The 19350-nt window shown below is 56.4% G+C and overlaps 1 protein-coding gene across 3 annotated transcripts in view; it reads left to right on the forward strand.

Moving 5' to 3' along the window:
* EVL (Enah/Vasp-like) overlaps positions 1–19350 on the forward strand; it is a 178034-nt gene that overhangs the window by 150375 nt on the left and 8309 nt on the right. For all 3 annotated transcript variants that reach the window (XM_069489703.1, XM_069489684.1, XM_069489693.1), the window contains exons 4-8: positions 9634–9697; positions 12572–12630; positions 14368–14597; positions 15411–15532; positions 18402–18462. In XM_069489703.1, the coding sequence (XP_069345804.1) occupies positions 9634–9697; positions 12572–12630; positions 14368–14597; positions 15411–15532; positions 18402–18462 (536 nt within the window). The remainder of the gene's footprint in view (positions 1–9633; positions 9698–12571; positions 12631–14367; positions 14598–15410; positions 15533–18401; positions 18463–19350) is intronic.

The following is a 19350-nucleotide window of genomic DNA, read 5'->3' on the forward strand; positions in this document are numbered from 1 at the left end:
AGGGAAGGCGGCACGGGGCAGAAACCCGCTTCTCCAGGCTTTATAGGTGCCAGGAGTTTGCCAGTCACGGGTGTGTAGATGAGCCTTCCAGGCAGAAGGCTCAGTCACTGTGCTCACAGCTGTGGCTGCTGAGCACAAAGTGCTGCTGCCCAGTCAGTGGCCCAAGGGGTCCCAGGGCAGAGGAAGAGAGGAGTGCTTGCTGGCCGGTCGGAGGACCGATATCCTGCAGCCTTGGAGCTAGCTGGGCTGGGAAAGGAAACAGGGATGGCAGGGACAGGTTAAGAGGGTGAGCAGACATGGCCAGGAAGGGAGACCGAAGAGCAGTCAGCAGGAGGGCCTGGGGAGGCTGGGAAGAACAGGCACAAAGGCAAGCAGTGCCGGGGGACTCTTCCTTTGCCTGGTCACCTGCTCCCTTCTGATGCCACACCTACCTGTTCCATCCCATCGCCATAGGTAAGAGGAGAGTCATATGGGGGTTCTCTTCTGGCTGACACCTGGTGTCACCAAGGCCTGTGGGCCGAGTCCCATGGGGGTCTGGATGGCCCTCCAGGGCCCCCAGAGCTTGCTGGAGTCGGGTAGACAGGAGGGTTCTGATAGGTTACCTGGGAAGCTTCATTAAAGATTGAAGTGGTGAAGCCCACTTGACGGCTGGATGGCGTATCAGTTACCCATTGCACCAGCCAGGCAGCTGGGGAAGAAGAGGTAAGTGGCCCGGGTGCAAGAGGCGCCTCCGGCCTGTGCCGAGGAGCCCTGCGGTCATGGTCAGCAGGGAGTGGGCCTTCCACTGCTTCTGCCTCTGCCACTGTGACTGCACCGTGCTTTGCAGAGTGAACTGTAGGTGACGGGAGCTCCTCCCTCTCCTTCCTGCTCCTCACGGGCCTCTCCTTCCTCCCACCTGCTCCTGGGGCCGGGGTTGGGGGCAAGGGGTAGGAGGAAAGAGTGCTGGATCTTGGGACGAGTGTCTGTCATTGACCGATTGGAGGGTTTGCAGTGGCATCCTTGGGGAAGTGGTGGGGTAGAAGCAACAGAAGTGGCTGGGCTCCTGTTCCAGGGGTACCAGTCACTGGAGGCATATGTGATCTTGGGTGCATCACTCACCGTCTCAGCCTCAGTTTCCCCACCTTTAAAATGGGGCTAATAGGTCCAGTCCTAGATGAGTGGGCAGATTAATCACAAAAAAATGATGCAAAGATGCTTTGTAAATCATTAAGTTGTGACAGATTTTTATTGCCATTTATTTTGTTTGAGTTTCTGTTTGAGTTTTGTATCCTGATAAGAGCTTATTAGCAAAGAAAGAAAAAATATTTTACTGGGAAAACAGCTTACCAGAGGAACACAGCCTGAGTGGCGCAAACAGGTGGGTTGGAGTGTCCTGACCTGGAAGCCAAGACTGGGTTCTAACCCTGCTTTGCTCGTGGTGCAGGTGTGACCTTGGGCAAGACCCTGGCCTTTCCCTGGGCTTCAGGACCCCTCTGTGCAAGGAGAGGGGACAGGGGACATAGGGGTGCTACTCACTGGCACCCTGGGCGGCACCGGGAGCCCTGCGTCATTTGTCAGAATTAGAAGAAGGCCTTTCTTTCCTCTCTGGTGTATCATTTTAGGTGCGTAACTGCAAGGGCTGGTAGGTGCTTCTCACCATGTGGCCTTGGGCAGTTTCCCCGTCTCTGAAGTGCCATCTCCACATTGTAAATGACGACCTTCCGCCCAACAGGTCTTTAGATCCTGAGCTCCTAGACATAGCTTAGACATGGGTCACCATGGAGCTAAGCTGTCACGAAGTCCAGGGCCAGGGCTCAGGTATGAGGGTGTATTACAGGATTTCAGTGGGTAACGTGTCAGCTGGCTCTGGTGATCATATCAGCCTGCTGTGAGCCTAAATTCACGCAGCAAGGACTAGGCAGAAAAGACACTAGAGAGTTCACACAGGGTTCTTTGAAGGAAGCAACTGAACTACCTAAACTGGAGTTAAAATAGGGAGAGTGACTGAGTGCAGTGGCTCATGCCTGTAATCCCAGCACTTTGGAAGGCCACAGCAAGAAGATTGCTTGAGGCCAGGAGTTCAAAACCAGCCTGGGCAACATAGTGAGACCCTGTCTCAAAAAAATAAATTAAAAATTAGCTGTGATGTGTGCCTGTAGTCCCAGCTACTCGGGAGGCTGAGGCAGGAGGATCACTTGAGCCCAAGAGTCTGAGGTTACAGTGAGCTGTGACTGGGCCACTGTACTCCAGCCAGCACAACAAAGCATGCCCTGTCTTTAAAAAAATAAAATATAAAGGCCAGGCACAGTGGCTCACGCCTATAATCCCAACACTCTAGGAGGCCAAGGTGGGGGGATTTCTTGAGGCCAGGAGTTCAAGACCAGCCTGGGGAAGTGTGAGACCCTGTCTCTACAAAAATAGAAAAATTAGCTGGGCATGGTGGTGTGCACCTTTAGCCCCAGCTACTTGGGAGGCTCAGGCAGGAGGATCACTTGAGCCCAGGAGTTTGAGGTTGCAATGAGCTGTCATGACATCACTGCATTATAGCCTGGGTGACAGAGTGAGACCCTATCTCATAAAAAAATAATAATAATAAATAAAAATAGAAATTCAGAAAAATAGGGAGAGTGGCAGTCAGTTTTTTTTTCTACTGCTGAGCTGAGCTTGGGAGATAGGGTTAAACACTAGCTACCTTTGTTTTCTAAGCACAGTAGAGCGGTTTGTTTAACCAGGGCTCAGCACTAGTGTGCTGTGGTAGACAGAGCCTTGGGCCAGGAGGCATGTGTCCTGGGCACTGGTCCCAGCTCTACCACCAATTCCTGTTTGGCCTTGGCCAGGTGACCGTAAAGACAGTGGCCAGACCAGGGATTAAACCCAGGTCACAGACTCCATTCCCACATGGACACCTGCTTGCTCAGAAGTAGGAATGACATCGATGAGGAAAGGAGGGCCTTGAAACAGGAGGGGAAGGTATGCTAGGGAGGTCTGGGAGGCTATGCCAGTCTCAGTCTGACATGGAAGGGCCCAATGGAAAGAAGAAAAGGAGCCAGAGAGGTGGGGGAGGGGAGGGGGTTCAAAAGGGCCTGGGACTCCGCCCAGCTCCCACCAGGTGGCTGTCGTTTGCTGGCCAGAAATTCCATCAAGCATCACTGAGTGGGTGCGGGATCCTTTGTCTCTGGCACTCGTGGGATCTCAGGTTCCATCTTTTCAGGAGGCCCAAGGGTTGCCTTTCCTATAGAGACAAACTGGAAACTTAGCCCATCCCTTCTGTCCCAGAGGGGTTGGGAGTTGGTGTCCCAGAGCCTCATAAATGTTCACAGTAGGCGGGAGGAAGGCCTTCCAGGAGGAGGTGTCAGCAGTGCCTCGCCCTGTCAGCCCACCTTTGGCTGTACAAATTAAAATGCAATTCCTTGGACAGGAGCCACACCAGTCCCTGCCTACTCTGCATCTGCCAGACCTCGCAAGGGATGGAGTCACAGAGGAGGAAGGTGGTCCATGGGAACTCCTAGGCATCTATTTATTATTCTAAAGACAGTGTGTGCTACTTGTGTGTAATTTGGAGATTCAAAAAGAGAAAAATAACTGCTCGATCCTGAGATAGCCGTTGTTAACATTTGGTATATTTCCTTCTTTGTCCTGAATTGTAGAGATTTAGAGACTGAAGCCCAGCGAGGGGACACCCCACACACTTACCTCCTCCGTGGCTGAACTCCAGCAGAGTTCCCTCTGGAGCCCTGCGTAAACTGAGCAGTCCCGGAGAGCACAGCCAGGAGTAGGAAGGGGCGTGGCAAGCCTGGAGGGGAGCAGGCCGAGGCCACCCGGCCAGCACTGAGAGACTCCCTCTCTGGTCCTGATGGACCGCTGGGGACAGACCTGGCAAGACAGATTTCAGCCCATTGAGAGGAAGACTTTCTGCCATTGAGAACTACCCGCCGCGATTAGGACCCAGCGCACCAGGTCAGACCTGGTGGCCCTTGGGCTCTCTACAGCCCTGAGAGCCTGTGGGCCTGCCCTTTCTCCTGGGACACCTCTCCAGGTGCCACGTGGACAGGGGCACTGAGGCAGCAAGGCCAGTGGATGCTGAGAGGCTACGGTGTGTGCCACACTCCTGTCCAAGCAGGGCCTTGGCTAGGGCACTCTGAGCAGTGGCCCTCTGCACGCGTGCTGAGGCTGTGGCTCCCCTTCCTCATTTCTGGCCTTCTCTCCTGTCTCTCTCCCCGTTTATCCTACCCCACTGCACTCCTGGGGACTCAGCGGGGGGTGTTAGCTTTACAGTCCACTGTTCTTCAGTTTAAACCTGCTTCCACGGCTGACCTGTTCAGGGGCCATGAAAATGCTACTTCAGTTCTCCAGCTCTCTGCTTTCTTAGGGGTAAAGTAGAGATCGTAGCAGGACACCTAGGATGAGTGCAAGGACTAAATGAGGTGGCATTTGTAAGTCTCTGGCATAAGACCTAGTATATAGCATAGTAGTAGCCACTCGTAAATTGCAATTCTCTCTTCTCTTACCCCAACCCATTGTATTTTCCAAGTGCTACCACTGTTGGTGACCTACAGGATCTCACTCACTGTAATGGCTCAAGGCTTAGGAGGCCCAGTCCCTTACTCAGAGCTTTTAAGCCATTAGATATTGCTATTTTCTCTAAGAATGTGTCAACCATTGGTTGGAGATCTTTAGGCAGTTTACTGGGCCCAGTCATTCCCGTAGTCAACCAGCATTCATTGCATGTTACCTGTAGGTCAAGAGCTGTGTTAAGTGCCGGGAATGTGGAAGTGCACAAAACAGCGATGACCCTGGAGATTAAAGGCAGACAGTTTGGCTGCCTGTCTCTGTCTCCGGTCTTCCCTGGCATGTTCGGAAATGCAGAATGGTCCTGGTGAGCACAGGGGCTCGGCAGTAACAGTCCTGTGAGCAGGCAGGCTCTGCGCACCTGGGCCACGCGTGACCTGCCCGAGTCTCAGCGTGTGGTGCGGGGGGATCATCTGCATCTGGTTCATTCTCCTTAAAGCCCGGGACGTGCACCCAGGGTTTTCCTGTCTCCTCTGCTCTCCCTATCCCTGTTACACAAGAGCAGCTTTCGTGAAGACGATAGTGCCTTGCATTGGAATCCTTTGTCAAATCCTTCTGTCAAAGACAGACGCTGTAAAAGCCCTTGGAGCGGTGCAGTACAAGGACCAGGTAGGCATAAGTTCATCCCCTCCTCCGAGCAGCGGGAATCGTTCCTGCCCCTGCTTACGGAGGAGCATGGAGGGGCGCGACCTGCCTGATGCCTTCAGTGCATCCCAGGTAGAGACGCTGTCAGGAAGGAGCCCACCTTCTCCCAGTGCTCACTTCCCCCGCTGCGAGGGGCTGCCCCCCTGCTGGCTGCGGCCTGCCCCCACCTTGCAGACTGCCCCGAGGCCTTCAGCTCCCGTCCCCTCTGGCTGGCCCCTCAGCCCTCCTCACCATCCTCCCTTTCAGGTGGGCTCATGGCTGAGTCTAACCCAGCCTCACCTTCTCCTCTTACTTGTTTTGTCCGTGTCCCCACCTCATGACCCCAAGAGTAAAAGGACCTCCTCTCCTCCTCGGAGTCACTACCATGTTTGAGAGGAGCAGGCGTCTGATGGGACTTAGACTGGAAGCTGGAAAGTGGGCCTCCCAGACAGCAGGAAGTCAGCTCCTTCCCCAAGAAGCATCATGGTCCAGTGGGCCTCGCAGCAGACAGGCCTGGGCTCTCAGCCTCTGTCCTCTGCAGCTCGTTGTGCTCAGGGAAGAGGTCAGTGAGGGGACAGGTCCCAACCTCTCCCTTCCCACCTACCTGGCCTGCGTCCAGGGGTAAGCCCTGCTGCCGGGCTGGTCCCACAAGATGCCAGTCATTCACAGCCACCCTGTCTTTCCCAGAGTTTGTTTAAACTTCCCTTTTTCCTTTTCATTTGTCTGTCTTGCGAATAGGCTCTTTATTTTGACTTTGGCAAAACTCGTCTGAAGTGAGTGAGAAAAGGGTGAGAGTTTCCTTAATTGACGTCTCCAATGGGTGGGCCAGGCCCCAGTCTCTCAGCAGGATTGGCTCCCAGACTGAACAAGCTGGGGACACCGCGACCAGCGTCACAAGCCCCATGGCTTTGGGCAAGTCCCCTCACCTCTGAGAGCCACCACCGCTCGTCCTGCTTGCCTCAGGGAGCTGTGGCAGGATGGCTGTCCGTGAGTGCGGCTGGCACTGGTGCTGCAGGGATGGAGGGACCAGTGCCCGCCCCCCAGCCTCCGCTCTGACAAGCGCTGCGTTTCTGTGGCTCACCTCCGGGCTCGCCTTTGTCTTCACCCAGGCTAGGGCAGCCCGGCTCTGGGCCTGTGCTGCTCCCAGGGCGTGGGTGAGCCTGGGCTCCCTCTAGCCTTCCCAACTCAGCTCAGGAAACACACCATGTCTGAAGGGGGCAGGCCGTGAGCACACAGTGCCGAGTGAGCTCGCTGCCCTCACAGCTCGGAGTCTAGAACAGACAGGGAGGCGGCTTCCAAATCGCTGTAATATTGGTGAGAAAGTTGTGAGTTTTATGAGACAGGCACATGGGCATTGGGTAGGAGTGTGAGGACTTGGGGAGGGCTTCTTAGAATAGGTGACTATTGAGTTGGGCCTTGAAGTCTTGGCAGGAGAAGGTGCCCCAGGTGGATTGAGTAGCTCACACAAACACTGTGTGGGATCAGCGCTCAGTGGGCAGATGCAGTCTACTGTGGAGGTATGTCCAGGAGAAGCAGCCACAGGGTGGGCTGGGGCCAAACCTGGAAAGCCTTGAATCTGGTTCGACTGGGCTTGGACCCAGCCCTATAGACGGTCGTGTCTGTGCCTTCCAGAGATCACTCAGGCTGCGTGTCAAAGTAGATGAGTAAGGGAGAGAGTGGAGGCGAGGGTCCCACTGGTAGACTGAGTCATGGGTCCAAAAGAGAGATGCTGAGGCAGCCCACTGGGAGCAGAAAGGCAAGGTGGATTCTGCGGGGCATCAGACACAGCACCAGTAAGACTCAGTAACTAGTGGGCTGTGGGAGGCAGAGAAGGGGGAGCTGGAACCCCCACCTTCTCACCCAGCCTGGATCCTGCAGGATCCGAGCTCAGCTCAGGAGCTCAGAGGTGACTCTGAGGTGCTCATCTGCACATAAGACACATGCCACATCTTCCACCTTGGCTTCTGATTGCATAATTCAGGGAAGTCATCTGCAGTAACACAACACTGGGGCAGATGGGAGTCTGATTACCAGCCATCGGAGAGCTGTCCTTTATGCAGGTGCTCCCACCTTGAGAAGCAGCACCTACAAACGGGCTGCTGCCCGGGGCTTCCCTGGGGAGCACCGACAGTCTGCAGGAATGACCCTCCACCCTGTCCCTCCCTGCCGACTCTACCATGGGGGCCGCTGTGCCAGTGGGTGGGTGGAACAGGCCAGGAGCAAGGAGGCAATGGAATCTCCTGTCTGTCACAGACACCCTGGGTGACACTGGACAAACCCCAAAACAAAAGGACTGTACTTTATAATGTTAAGGACCCTTGTATCTTAAAACAATCTAACATTTTCTTAGTTTAAGAAGAATGGAAGGCCTTATGCAATCAAGTATTATCTCTTCCTGTTCTGTAGTGTCTAAAACTGCAGCTAATTTTGACATATGTCTTACAAGCCCCCTGGAAGGGGCCAGGGCTCCCGTCAGACTTCCCTCACCTCTGGAGGCGCAGGTTGGCTGAGGGTGTTGGGAGGAGTCCAGCCCAGCAGGCAGGATGAGAATCCAGAGCTCATGACCACAACAGACCACTGTGTGGGCACCTGGCTGCCATCTGGGGTCCTGACAGAGGGTGGGCAACAGTTACAGTGACTGTAACTTGCTCAGGGTCTTACATATGTTAATAGAAAGTGCCAGGGCCAGACACAAATGACTTGCGAAATCCAAAGTTAGGCCAGCAGGCAGACGAGGAAGGACCTTACAGCACCCAGTGGAGCCCGAGCACCACAAGGCCTCGGGACCAGTGCTCAGACCAAGTGCTAAATAAGGTCGCCAGGACAGGAACTCGGCCTCCAGAAGGACAGAAGCCAGATCTAGGCGTGGGCTCAGCAGCTGGGCCAGGTCTTAGAACAAGGTAGAAGTCCTGTTGTCGCAGCTAGAACCCACGGCCTGGGCCAAGCTAGCCGCAGGGCAGCTCGGGCTGAGTTCCACAGCGTGAAGCTGAGCCCTGAATCCCTCTTGCCCCACCAGGAGTGGAGTTGGTGGGCGACACCTGTCTGCTGCTGTGTAGACACAAGCAGTGCCCGAGAGCACCAGCCAAGGGCAGCTTGCCGCTCTCCGGCAGCAGTGAGTCTGCCCCCCATCGTCCTCGTTCTGCAAGGTGGCCTCAGTCTCACACCGCAGTGGGACTGAATTTAAGAAAGAGAGTTGGACTTGGCAGGTGGTTTGCATCTGGCTCTGCCACTTTCTATACGTAAGACCTTGAGCTAGTCACCTGACCTTTCTGGGCTTGGTTTCCTCAGCTGTTACAAGTCCTCGTGGGAGCCTCAGGGTTGTGGGAATCAGAATTAAATTTTTAAAAGTGCCTGGACATTACTCTAGTAGTGCTCACGTATTAACTGCTTTTGTTTCCTGAGAACAAGGAGGGAAGGACCCCTAAGACCCCGAGCCTCTGAAGTAGAAAGGAAACGGGATTGCCCCCACCCCACCCCGTCACCAGTGTTACAGCTTGAGTGTCGCTGTCACCACATCCTGGGCAGAAACGAAGCTGCTTCCCTGCTAGTCAGGGAAGTGTCCTGAGTGACACCAGAGCTGGCAGAGGGAAGGAACAATCAGCTTGTTCTCAGGCTAGGACAGAGCCTAGATTCTGTCTTGGATGGGACCCAACAGCGGGGTCCTGATGTGGGTGCCCAGCACCAGCCCTCCTCTGAACGCGGGGCTCGACCTGGCCTGCTCTGGGGTCCTGTTGTCAGGGTCCAGGGCAGGGTATGTCCCAGAAGGCTCCATGTCCCTCCAGAACAAAGGGAGCGATGGCAGGAGCTGGTTCCTTCCCGCCGCACAGCTCCAGGCTCCTGATGCAGACAGCAGGGCGTCACCTCGGGGTGAGGAGCACAGGCTTGGGCTCGGACAGACCTGGGTTTTAAACTCTGACTGTTGACACTCACAAAATGAGTATATCATAAAATGATCATAAATCATATGATCATATATCATAAAATGATCAAAAAATCATAAAATGATACCCATTTTATTCCACTTTCTGAGTCCTTTGCTCAGAAAGTGGAATAAAATGGGTCTTTGGGGCTTGGCAATTCCAGGGCCCCTGGTGATTTTAGTTAGAACAGCTTAGTGGGACGTGGGGAGGCAGAGTCGGTGTGAAGGGGCTGAGGGGTGGTGGCAAGTGAGGAGGCAGGAACAGCAAGTGCCGTTTGCGGGGGAAGAACAGAGGGGCCAGCAGCTGGGAGGGATGAGCTGGGTCCCCGTTTACTGACTGAGAGGAAGGAGCCACGAGAAGGGGTGATTGGGAGACGGAGGTGGGGCGGGCCTTGCGCAGGTGTGGGGCCAACTTTTAAGAGAAGGTCAGGGAGCTCTCTTCTGCAGCCAGGAGGGGCAGAGGTGGACGCAGCGAGGGGCTTGTTTGTGGGAGCCTTTCTTGCCTTTGCTAACCACTTGGCTTTTGTGCTTCTGCCCCACAGGCCCCTCCAGCCAGCGTCAGGTGCAGAATGGCCCCTCTCCTGATGAGATGGACATCCAGAGAAGGTAACCCGGCACCCACAGGGGCCAGCCTGGCAGCCTCCCCAGGAGTGCCTGGTGGCAGGGGTACCCTTCAGCAGGACACCCCTGCAGCTAGGGCCAGGACTCCCAGAGGCACATGCTGGGGACAGGAGGAACAGGCCAGCCCAGAAAGAAAGGGAACTAATGCATGGCAACTTGTCCTAGACGTCAAGAGCAGGAATGACGACGAGAATCTGTGGTTTACAGAGAGCACCGCTAACCTCCATTTGTGCAGCTCTTTTGATGAGCCTTGCAGTGTCCCGAGTGCTGTTCGTTTGTCACTTCATCTGACCTCCCCAGGTGTGCTAGGAGGCAGTTATGACATAGAGGGGTTCTGCCTGAGGAGGAGGCAGCTCCCACGGCCTACGGTTTAGGGGCCATAGGAATGACACCCCACCCCTGCCAAGAGAGCTTCTACAGTGCTAGCGCTGGGAGGCAGGGCCAGGGCAGTGGTCCCGAAATTACAGAAGGGGTCATGCTGGCGACCCATGGAGCAGCCTCCCCAGGGTCACATTGCTAGGAAATGGCAGGGCCAGGACTGGAGCCAAGGTCTGCCATCTCCACGATGGTGCTCTGCCTCTTCTGACCGTGTCGAGGTGGGGTAGGCCTGACCCAGGCCATGCTCACCCAGCTTTGTCAGACGGGGAGAACAGCTGCCGTCCCCTGTGCCTGGACTCCAGCCAGCCCTGGACGTCTGCCCCTCACCGGCCAGTGTGACACTTCTCCCTACAGCTCCTGTTCTCTGGCCTGTCCCTAAGGCTGAGAAATGAAAGCCTTAGGGTGACTGATTTCTGAGGTTCGTCTCTGACTTTGTGCTTTACGACCTTGGGCAGGTTGCTGCTCTGGCCCTCAGTTTCCCCCTCTGAAGACGGTGCTAGCCTTGCTCTGCCTTTCTCAAGCACATGAGGTGACAGACGGAAGTGTGCACCCTAAAGTGCGTGCAGTGTGAGAGATCCGTTTCTGTGGACTCACATGTGTTTACTGACCCCGCGGGCCTGTCTTACGGCCTCACAGGAATACAGCACTTTGCAGGGTGCAAAGGACTTTTACGTGAATTGTCTCACTTTAACCTTCACTCTCGCCTGAGGGCTTGTTATTACTGTTCCCCAGGGGAGCCAGCTGAAGTTCAGAGTGCAGATGGCTCGCCCAGAGTGACTGGCGCTACAGGCAGAGCCCTGCCTGGCAGTCACAGGTCCCAGGGCCACCCCACGCAGAAAAGGGCATGAAGTAGGGAGCCCCCACTGCCAGGCGTGAGGTATAAATGTGGCGGCAGATGGGTGCTAAATAGATCCTTCCCTTGCTCTCTCAGAACTGGTTCAGCACCCACAGCGCCGCCTTATCTAAACCTGAGGCCCAGGTCACATGCGTGCAAGGCTCCTGGCTGCAGAGGGCGTGTCCACGGACCAGAGCACCCCCTGCCAGGCGGGATGTGACTGCAGGCGTCAAACCCCAGGGTCAGGACCTTCGCTCGGCCACTGTCCGGTGCCACTTCCCTGGGGGCGGGGGGGCAGGGGAGAGAGGACTCCCTCGGGCCCCACAGTGAGGTAGTGACTCCAGGCACAGGAACCTTTCTGTTTTCATACAAACAGAAGCACAAGTGCAGACTAATTTTTAAATATTTTCCAAACATCTTCATTTTATAATACCGTGGTTTTCTGAGCATATGGATCTCACTGGGGAGGTCGGAGCGTTGGGTGATGTTTCGGCAGTTTGAAAGGAGAATCTAATGCAGATGCTGCTGGGAGCTTTTCAAATACCTGTAATGCCAAGAGGGACGTTTCCATTATTTTGGGGGTGCCAGGCATACTGCCTGCAGGAACCCCATGAAACAGGTGCTTCCAGCACTCTCTCTCACTAAGCGCAGAGCTGGCCTCGGCACACTCATTAACCCTGTGCTTCAACAGCAGGTGTTCAGAGTTGGCTCCACACCACTTGCACCCTTGCTGCTGTCCCTGCACTACATGGTCCCCTAAGGCCCTTCCCATTCCGGTATTTCGGTCTTTGGATTCTGTGGATGTATTTGTGGGTCAGTATCCTCATTCAACCAGCGTTTGAGAGCACTCAGAGGTGGCCAGATGTGGTGGCTCACACCTGTAATCCCAGCACTTTGGGAGGCTGAGGCAGGAGGATCGCTTGAGGCCAGGAGTTTGAGACCAGCCTGGGCAACATAGTGAGACCCCATCTCTACAAATAATAAAAAAGTTTGCCAGGTGTGGTGCTGTATACCTGTAGTCCCAGCTACTCAAGAGGCTGAGATGAGAGTATCACTTGAGCCCAGGAGTTCAAGAGTTTAAGGCTGCAATGAGCTGTGATCCCACCTGTGAATAGCCCCTGCACTCCAGCCCGGGCAACATAGTGAGACCCCCGTCTCTAAAAGGAAATAGATAGCGAAATAGAGAAATGGAGGCCGGGCCTGCAGCTGGTCTGTGGTAAAGAGAATGAGGCATGTGGCCTTTATGTCCATTTCTCCTGACAACCACATGTCTCTGAGAATTGTCCCAGGGAGCTTGGCCAGGTACACTAAGAACAGGTGTTTCTAAGGCTGGGTCTGATGAGGCCACAGGCGCCCAAAAGCCAGATGATCCCATCCAGCCTAGGGAAGGGCTTAGTCACTCTAATAAGTGAAATCAAATCGGCCTTCCATGAGGGGCTCCCTCTTTGGGGTGCCTGAGGACCAGGAGACTGCCAGCGCTCCCTCTGTCGGGAACTTGAGCCAGTCACATCCCCGTCCTCTGGTGAGTGGAGGCAGCCCTGGCACACAGTGGCTGTTAGGGAGTGCCAGCGAAACCCGACTCTGAAGCCTGGGCTCGCAGACGCCGAGCGTGCTGTCCCGACTGCCCCTCTGTGGTTGCTTTTCAGACAAGTGATGGAGCAGCAGCAACGTCAGGAATCTCTAGAGAGAAGAACCTCGGCCACAGGTGAGAGCCCCTCCTCCTCGGGGGCCCCTCCCATTTGGGTACTGAGTGGCAGCCCCTCCACTTAGACGAGGCCCAGGGGCTCCGGGTCCTCGGTGAGGAGCTGTGGGTTGCCTCGGTCTCAGAGTGTGACAGTCACTTCAGATGGCATAGGGGAATGAGACAGCAGAGCAGAGGGTTGCGGAATCCGCTCAGCTCCGTCCAGCCCCTGCCCACCAACCCTCTGCCCTCCCATCACTCATTCCCAGAGTAGACACTCGATGAGCACCTCCCGTGTCTCAGGCACCGTGCTAAGGGCTGGGGACGCAACCATGGACAAGGCAGACAAGACACAGCCCTGTCCCCAGGGAGCACATCATCCAGTCAAGGAGGCAAAAGAACCAACACTTTACAATATCGTCTGGTGCACGCTGTGGCCAAGTTAAGTGCAGGGTGCTGACGGCACACAGGAGGGTCCCAATCCACCCGGGTCAGAGAAGACTCCCCAGAGTGTTGCTAAGCTTCAGCCTCGGACATTGACTGGAACTTAACACGTTGAAGGAGGAGGAAAGGGTTTTCTAGAAATTGTAATGTTCATTGATAGGTACAGGACTTTATAATTTACCAAGTGCTTTCATATCCTTTGTCTTGTTTAATTTTCTCGAACGCCCTATGAAGTGAGCAGGCGACTGTTATCCTATTTTACTGATGAGAAAACCGAGCCCCCACTGGTTACAGGAGCACCTGCTCGTGAGATGCTGACCGATGCCGTCACCTCTCACCCAGACGCTGCAGGCCCTCCTCGCAGGCTCCTGCTCCCCTCTGGCCACTCTGCATTTCGTGTCCCCGTCCCCGTCCCTGCTGGAACAGCCCAGTACCCACCTGCCTTCCAGTGCCTCGCGAGCACGGCCTGTCCCCTTCCTCCCACTCACCACCTCACCCAACTCAACTCCTGCTCTCCCGCCACAGCCCTGCTCCCTCGTCGTCGTAAGGAATTCTCCCGTGAACTCTGGCCAGCGAGGAGCCCCTCCTTGTATGCCCGCATAGCACCGTGTGCCTGCTCTTGGTAGCACTTGTCAGCTGGCCACCGTCCCAGAGCTGCACTCGCCTGTGTGGTTCGTTGACTGCCTGTTCCCTCCCAGGCTGTGAGCGCCATGGTGGCCTGTGGCTGTTGCACCTCAGCGCCACACCCCAGCTCCTAGCACGGTGCCTGGCACAAAACCGAGGCTCAGGTGACAGGGGTGGGGTTTGGATAGACAGACAGTGGAGCCCTGCACCCCGCATTGCGTCCTGACCTGTGCTCCCAGTTGGCCCTGGGACTCTAGTTACCCGCCACAGTCCGCAAACGCCAAAGGGACAGTCACAGTTGCACCTCAGAACAACTCCTGCCAGGGGGGCGCTAGGTACCTAGAAGGCACAGAGAAGAGAAAAGGCACCATGTGTACCGCCAGACAGCTTCCTCCCCACTGGCGGAGCACGACTGGAGCAAGAGCAGTCGTCTGAGCTCAGGGATCACTGAGTATATGAGACCGTGGATCCAGCCTGGGCCGGAGTGCTGAGGAGACCAGAGCAGGAAGTAACTGTGCCAGGGCCAAGTTAATTCCATGGGGGCTTCCTGGAAGAAGCAACCCAGGAGCTGCTCTTTGTCCCTCTGAGGAGCAGGCTGCCCTCTGTCCTTCCCCCCAGGGACCTGAGTGAGAGCAGCAGGCTCAGGCCCCAGCTGGTGCTGGCGGCTGGCTGAGCCCCCCTGTTGCGTTTCAGGGCCCATCCTCCCACCGGGGCATCCCTCCTCTGCAGCCAGCGCCCCCCTCTCGTGTAGCGGACCTCCACCCCCACCCCCGCCCCCTGTCCCGCCTCCACCCACGGGGGCCACCCCACCGCCCCCACCCCCACTGCCAGCCGGAGGAGCCCCGGGGGCCAGCCACGACGAGAGCTCCGTGTCAGGACTGGCCGCCGCCCTAGCCGGGGCCAAGCTGAGGAGAGTCCAGCGGGTAAGCGTCCCTGGGCATGGGGTGGGGTGGGGCTGGGGGTCCTCACGCTGTCCGTAGAGCGCCCCTGTGTCCCTCCCTCGTCTGTAAGATGCTGAGCATGCACTGCCCTCCCCAAGCCTAGCTGTCCCTCTGCCAGTTGTCATTAAACAAGAAAACACACGGGACAGCACTTTGTGAATTACAAGGTGCTTTAGCTACACAACTGCTGTTGGTCCCCACAGTGACCTTCGTAAGCAGAGCAAGAATATCTCCCCTTTGTAGGTGAGGAAACCGAGACACACAGAGTTTGCGTGATGCGTTCACATCACACAGTTTACAAATTGCAGTTTGGACTCGAGCCCTGGGTCTCCTGAATCTAAGTCCATTCCTCTTTCCACTGTACCAAGTCGTCTCTGGAAATCAGTCACCCGGCTCACTGTGTCTGCCCTGACCCTTCCTCACACGCTCTGGAGCGAGGCCGAGGGGGGCTGTGGTTGAAAGAAAAGCACCCCTGAACACATCTTTGGCTTAAATCTTGTTTCCTTCCCACAGAATCGTCTCCCCTGCCTCAGGTCACGGCTGGTCTCGGCAAGGGCACTGACCATGAGCATGGCATGCAGGCCTGGCCAGGCCTTGTCCCCCGCTCGGTCCTGGTTTTTTCCCCTGTGGGATTGGGAGATGCTGGACTAGGTGCCTCCTGAGGTCTCTCGTAGCAGTGCCATTGTAGGAGTCACATGTACACACGCGGTCCCCTGCGTCCTCTCACATCCTTGCTGCTACTCGTCCCGCCGTCAGCACCAGGGTCTAAAACATGGCCTTGTCCTTTATCCTCAGCCAGAAGATGCATCGGGAGGCTCCAGTCCCAGCGGGACCTCAAAGTCCGATGCCAACCGGGCAAGCAGTGGGGGTGGCGGAGGCGGCCTCATGGAGGAAATGAACAAACTCCTGGCCAAAAGGTGGGTCTTTATACCTCCCCAAACTCATCGTGCCTGTCGGGACGCCCCTGTCCCTCAGCACTGCATGAAGAATCTTCCTTGGCCCTGGAATCCTGTGTCACCCAGGGTTAGCCAAGCAGGGGCAACTGTTACTCAAGTTTTCCCTTCTCAAGGGCTTCCGAGGCAGCAAGCTGAGGAGCACTCCAGCCCTGGCTCCCTCGTTTTAGTTCAGCAGGTGTCTGCTGAAGCACCTGCGGGTGCTGGCCCTGTCCCGAGCGGAGATAAATTCAGAGGGAGAGGAGCAGTCCCTGCACTTAGGGTCACAACAGAAGCACGATGTGATCCAGTGCTAGAGTTGACAGAGGACACTCTGGTGCGTGCGTGATGAAGGCGCCCGGTCCTCCAGGGGAAACTGTGAAGGGTGCAGGAAAAGGGACTGTGGAGTGGCAGGAGCCCAGAGGGCGGACAGAGGACAGTTCCATCCAGGTCGTGCTGGGCTCTGAGCCTGGGACCGGGGTATCCACTTCTCCATCACACCCGCAGGTGTGGCTCCAGCTGCCCAAGGCCATCAGCCTATGACTGTGACTCTTTGTTGACCCCCAGCTGAAAGAAAGAGAGATCATACAGGTCTTTCTCAAAAGAGATGCAAAGCTTGGATTTTATTTTTAAATGTCACTTGGCCTGAGAACTGTGCTGACCCCGGGCTACCAAGGTCACGGCTCGCCTGGACACCAGAGGGCAGGGGAGCAGCCTCCCCTGTGGGAACAGAAGAGGCCGTGCAGCAGTCCTGCGCCCTTGGATGCACCCCCTTCTCCTGGCCCTCCCAGCTGCTGAGCCAAGTGGGAACTCTGTGTGTACCGAGGTCTTCACAGCATGTTCCCAATCCATCTCATCAAGTGTGCACGGGGCCCTGAGGATGAAGTGAGGAGACAGGGGCCACCAAATGCAGCAGCTGCTCCAGCACTTCGGAGCAGGGGCAGGGCCTGGGGAACCCGCCATGAGTGTCAGGGAGTGGCAAGGCGGAGCCACAGCACAGGCCTCTCCTGCGCCTGGGCATACATAAATCCCCAAAACCGGAGAACATTTTGTGTAGCAGTAAATCCAGGCATGCCAGGGTTGACTGGCTGCAAAAAGTAGGAACGGTTCACTGAGGGAGCGAGCCAGGGGGCCTCACAGAAGGGCGAGTACAGTTCTCTGGGCCGAGGCAGGGGCAGAGCGAGCCGGGCAGGAGGAACCGCAGAGGGGCAGCAGCAGTGTCGAAGCACCTAGAAGGCTGACACACGCTGTGCCTGGAGAATTGGGCGTCGTGGACATGGACCAAAAGTGAGGCTGGAAGAGAGAGCCTTGCTGTGCATGGCTGTCGGCCTCCATCTCAGGGAGCTGAAGAGGGGCTTCTGGAAAAGAAACTATTAACGCTTTCCCCAAGCCCCACACCAGTGAGGTGACGATAACAGCCTGATATAGACGGGGCAGACCAAACTGGAGGAAGCACCTTTCTCTCTGAGAACAGGAAAAAGCCGGTGTTGCCAGGAGCCAGTGAGACGCCAGTGCTGGTGGGGCAGTCGAGGCCCTACTGAGAACAAACGTGCGGTGTGCACAGCCAGCAGCTCGCGCCGGCTGCTCTTTGCAATCCGCCTTGGTGACGGATGCTGGGTGGAGCTGACCACGCGGGTGCAGAGGGAGCGGCTGCTTTGAATGCCAGTTCTCGCAGAGCTAGTCTCGGATCTAGTCTCCCGCCTCCGAGGGCGTGCGGCCAACAGTCTCCTTCCCAGCACGGGAGGACAGGAGGGAAGTGAGCGCGTGCGGAGCGCTGCTGGGGAACACCCACGGGAGTGGGAGGCTCGGCCTGCCTTGTGTTCCCGGGAGAGGGGACGCGGGCTGCCGGGCAGGAGGGGCTGTAGTGCGGCGAAGTGGCAGTGGGTAGACCAGGCAGGAAGCTAGTAGTCTAGGAGGAGGTGATGGTGACTTGCAGGAAGGTAGTAGAAGTGACGATAGGAAAAAGATTGGCAATAAAATTCAGAGGTAGAATTGATCAAGCTTACCGTGACAAGAGGCTGGTGTCCAGGATGACCCCCAGGTTTCTGGGCCAAGGGACTGGCCAGGCAGACCTGCCCTGAGCTACAAATATGTTGGCTAAGGAATAGTTTCTCTGAGTAAATAAACAATTAACAAGTACTGTGAATAGTTTAAAAAAAAAAAAAAAGGAAAGAAAAGGGGGTTCGTACCTATGGGAACAGTGTGGACTGACTATAGGGCATCAGTTAGAGCTGTTCAAAGTCTTCACTTTTCTGAGCGAGTCCAGGTTCTTAGTGGTGTTCCAGACTGGGTGGGGCAGGGCCGGAGTGACAGCTGCAAGATAGGAGGGGTGCTGGGGTAGTAGAAGAAATGTCTTCCTCCCTCCCACAGCTGGTGGGTCTGCGTGCCCCGAGCTTGCAGCAGAGGCTCCCACAGCCCTGACCTGTGGGACAGACAGACTGCAGCCCAGAGAGGCGCCTCCCTGTCCCATGTGGCCGCGCCTACAGTGTCCTGGGAACAGCTGCTATTCAGCCAAGCCCAGGCCCCCAGGAGCCTGGACAAGGTGCAGACCGACTCCTTCCTCCCTCAGGTGCTGTGGCTGTCGCCAGTCGCACTAGAGACAGGAACATCCCAAACCCCATCCTCCCTGCTCAGACCAGTTTCGTGTGCCAGGTTATAGATGAGCACAGAGACCGGGACACTCACCCGGGCGTGCCTCCTGACCAGGCGAGAGCCTGGACGAGCCACCTCCTGCACAAAAAGCAGATATCATCGTTTCCATTGCAGGGCTGGGGCCTGCGTGGAGGCGGTGGAGTTGGGGCCATGGGAGAAGCTTAAGGAGCTAATTGGTATCTTCTCCCTTCCCTGTATCTAGGAGAAAAGCAGCCTCCCAGACAGACAGGCCAGCTGACAAAAGGGAAGATGAAAGCCAAACGGTGAGCACCCGCGCCACCATCGCCTCCCAGACAGACGTAAATCTCCCGGGCAGGCTCTCTAGTCCCAGGCCAGGCCTTTGGGGCACTGAGTTGTACCTGGCCGTCCATGTGATAGGCACTTCATTGGGTGGTTTATAGGAAGGGCAGGAGGGCCTCCGTGGGGCTTGCCGCTGCGCCCCGGAGCCCTGGCAGTAGGTCTGTGCTCAGGGAGTGCTCCCCTGCCAGACACTGCTCCACCCTCGGAGCTGCAGCCTAACGGAGAAGCAGGCAGAAAAGCAAGTCTCGCCCCAGAAGTGCTGTGCAGGAGAAGCCTGGAGCCCTTGCAAAGCACAGCAGTGCCCCCTCACCTGCCTAGGAGCCCCAGGGAGCTCAGACAAACCAGGGCCTCATCAAGGGACTTGAGGGGGCAGAGGGTGCACCTGCGGTACAGAAAGTCTGGGGAAGCCCGGGGCAGCTTTCATTTTCAAATTATCTCTGTTCCTAAAGATTCCCCTTGAGTCCATCCATTCCAGCAGGAGCTGCAGGTAAGCCATGGCAAAGCGCGTTGGAACCCCTGGCTCTTGTCCTTAGCGGGCATCCCAGAGCCTGGCCTAGCGGCACAGAGCTCCCAGCACCTGCTTCCACCTAAGGTGGCAATTCTCTTGTCCTCTGTGTTAAGCTTTTCCTGTAACAATAGACTCCTGCTGACACCGCTAAGTTTAGACCTTAACTGTCACCACAAACAACATCAAAGTTATGCCTTAGTGCAGAACAAGAGGAGAAATACACCTGCCAGAGGCCACTGCATACCCCTGCCTCGCCTTCCCCGGCAGGGCCAGGCTGGTGCTGTCCCGGGCACAGACGGGCCCCTCTGCCTCCCCAGCTCCTCTCTGGCCTGCACTTCTCTGC

This window comes from Eulemur rufifrons, chromosome 2 (genome assembly GCF_041146395.1).
Source record: "Eulemur rufifrons isolate Redbay chromosome 2, OSU_ERuf_1, whole genome shotgun sequence".
Taxonomy (NCBI): domain Eukaryota; kingdom Metazoa; phylum Chordata; class Mammalia; order Primates; family Lemuridae; genus Eulemur; species Eulemur rufifrons.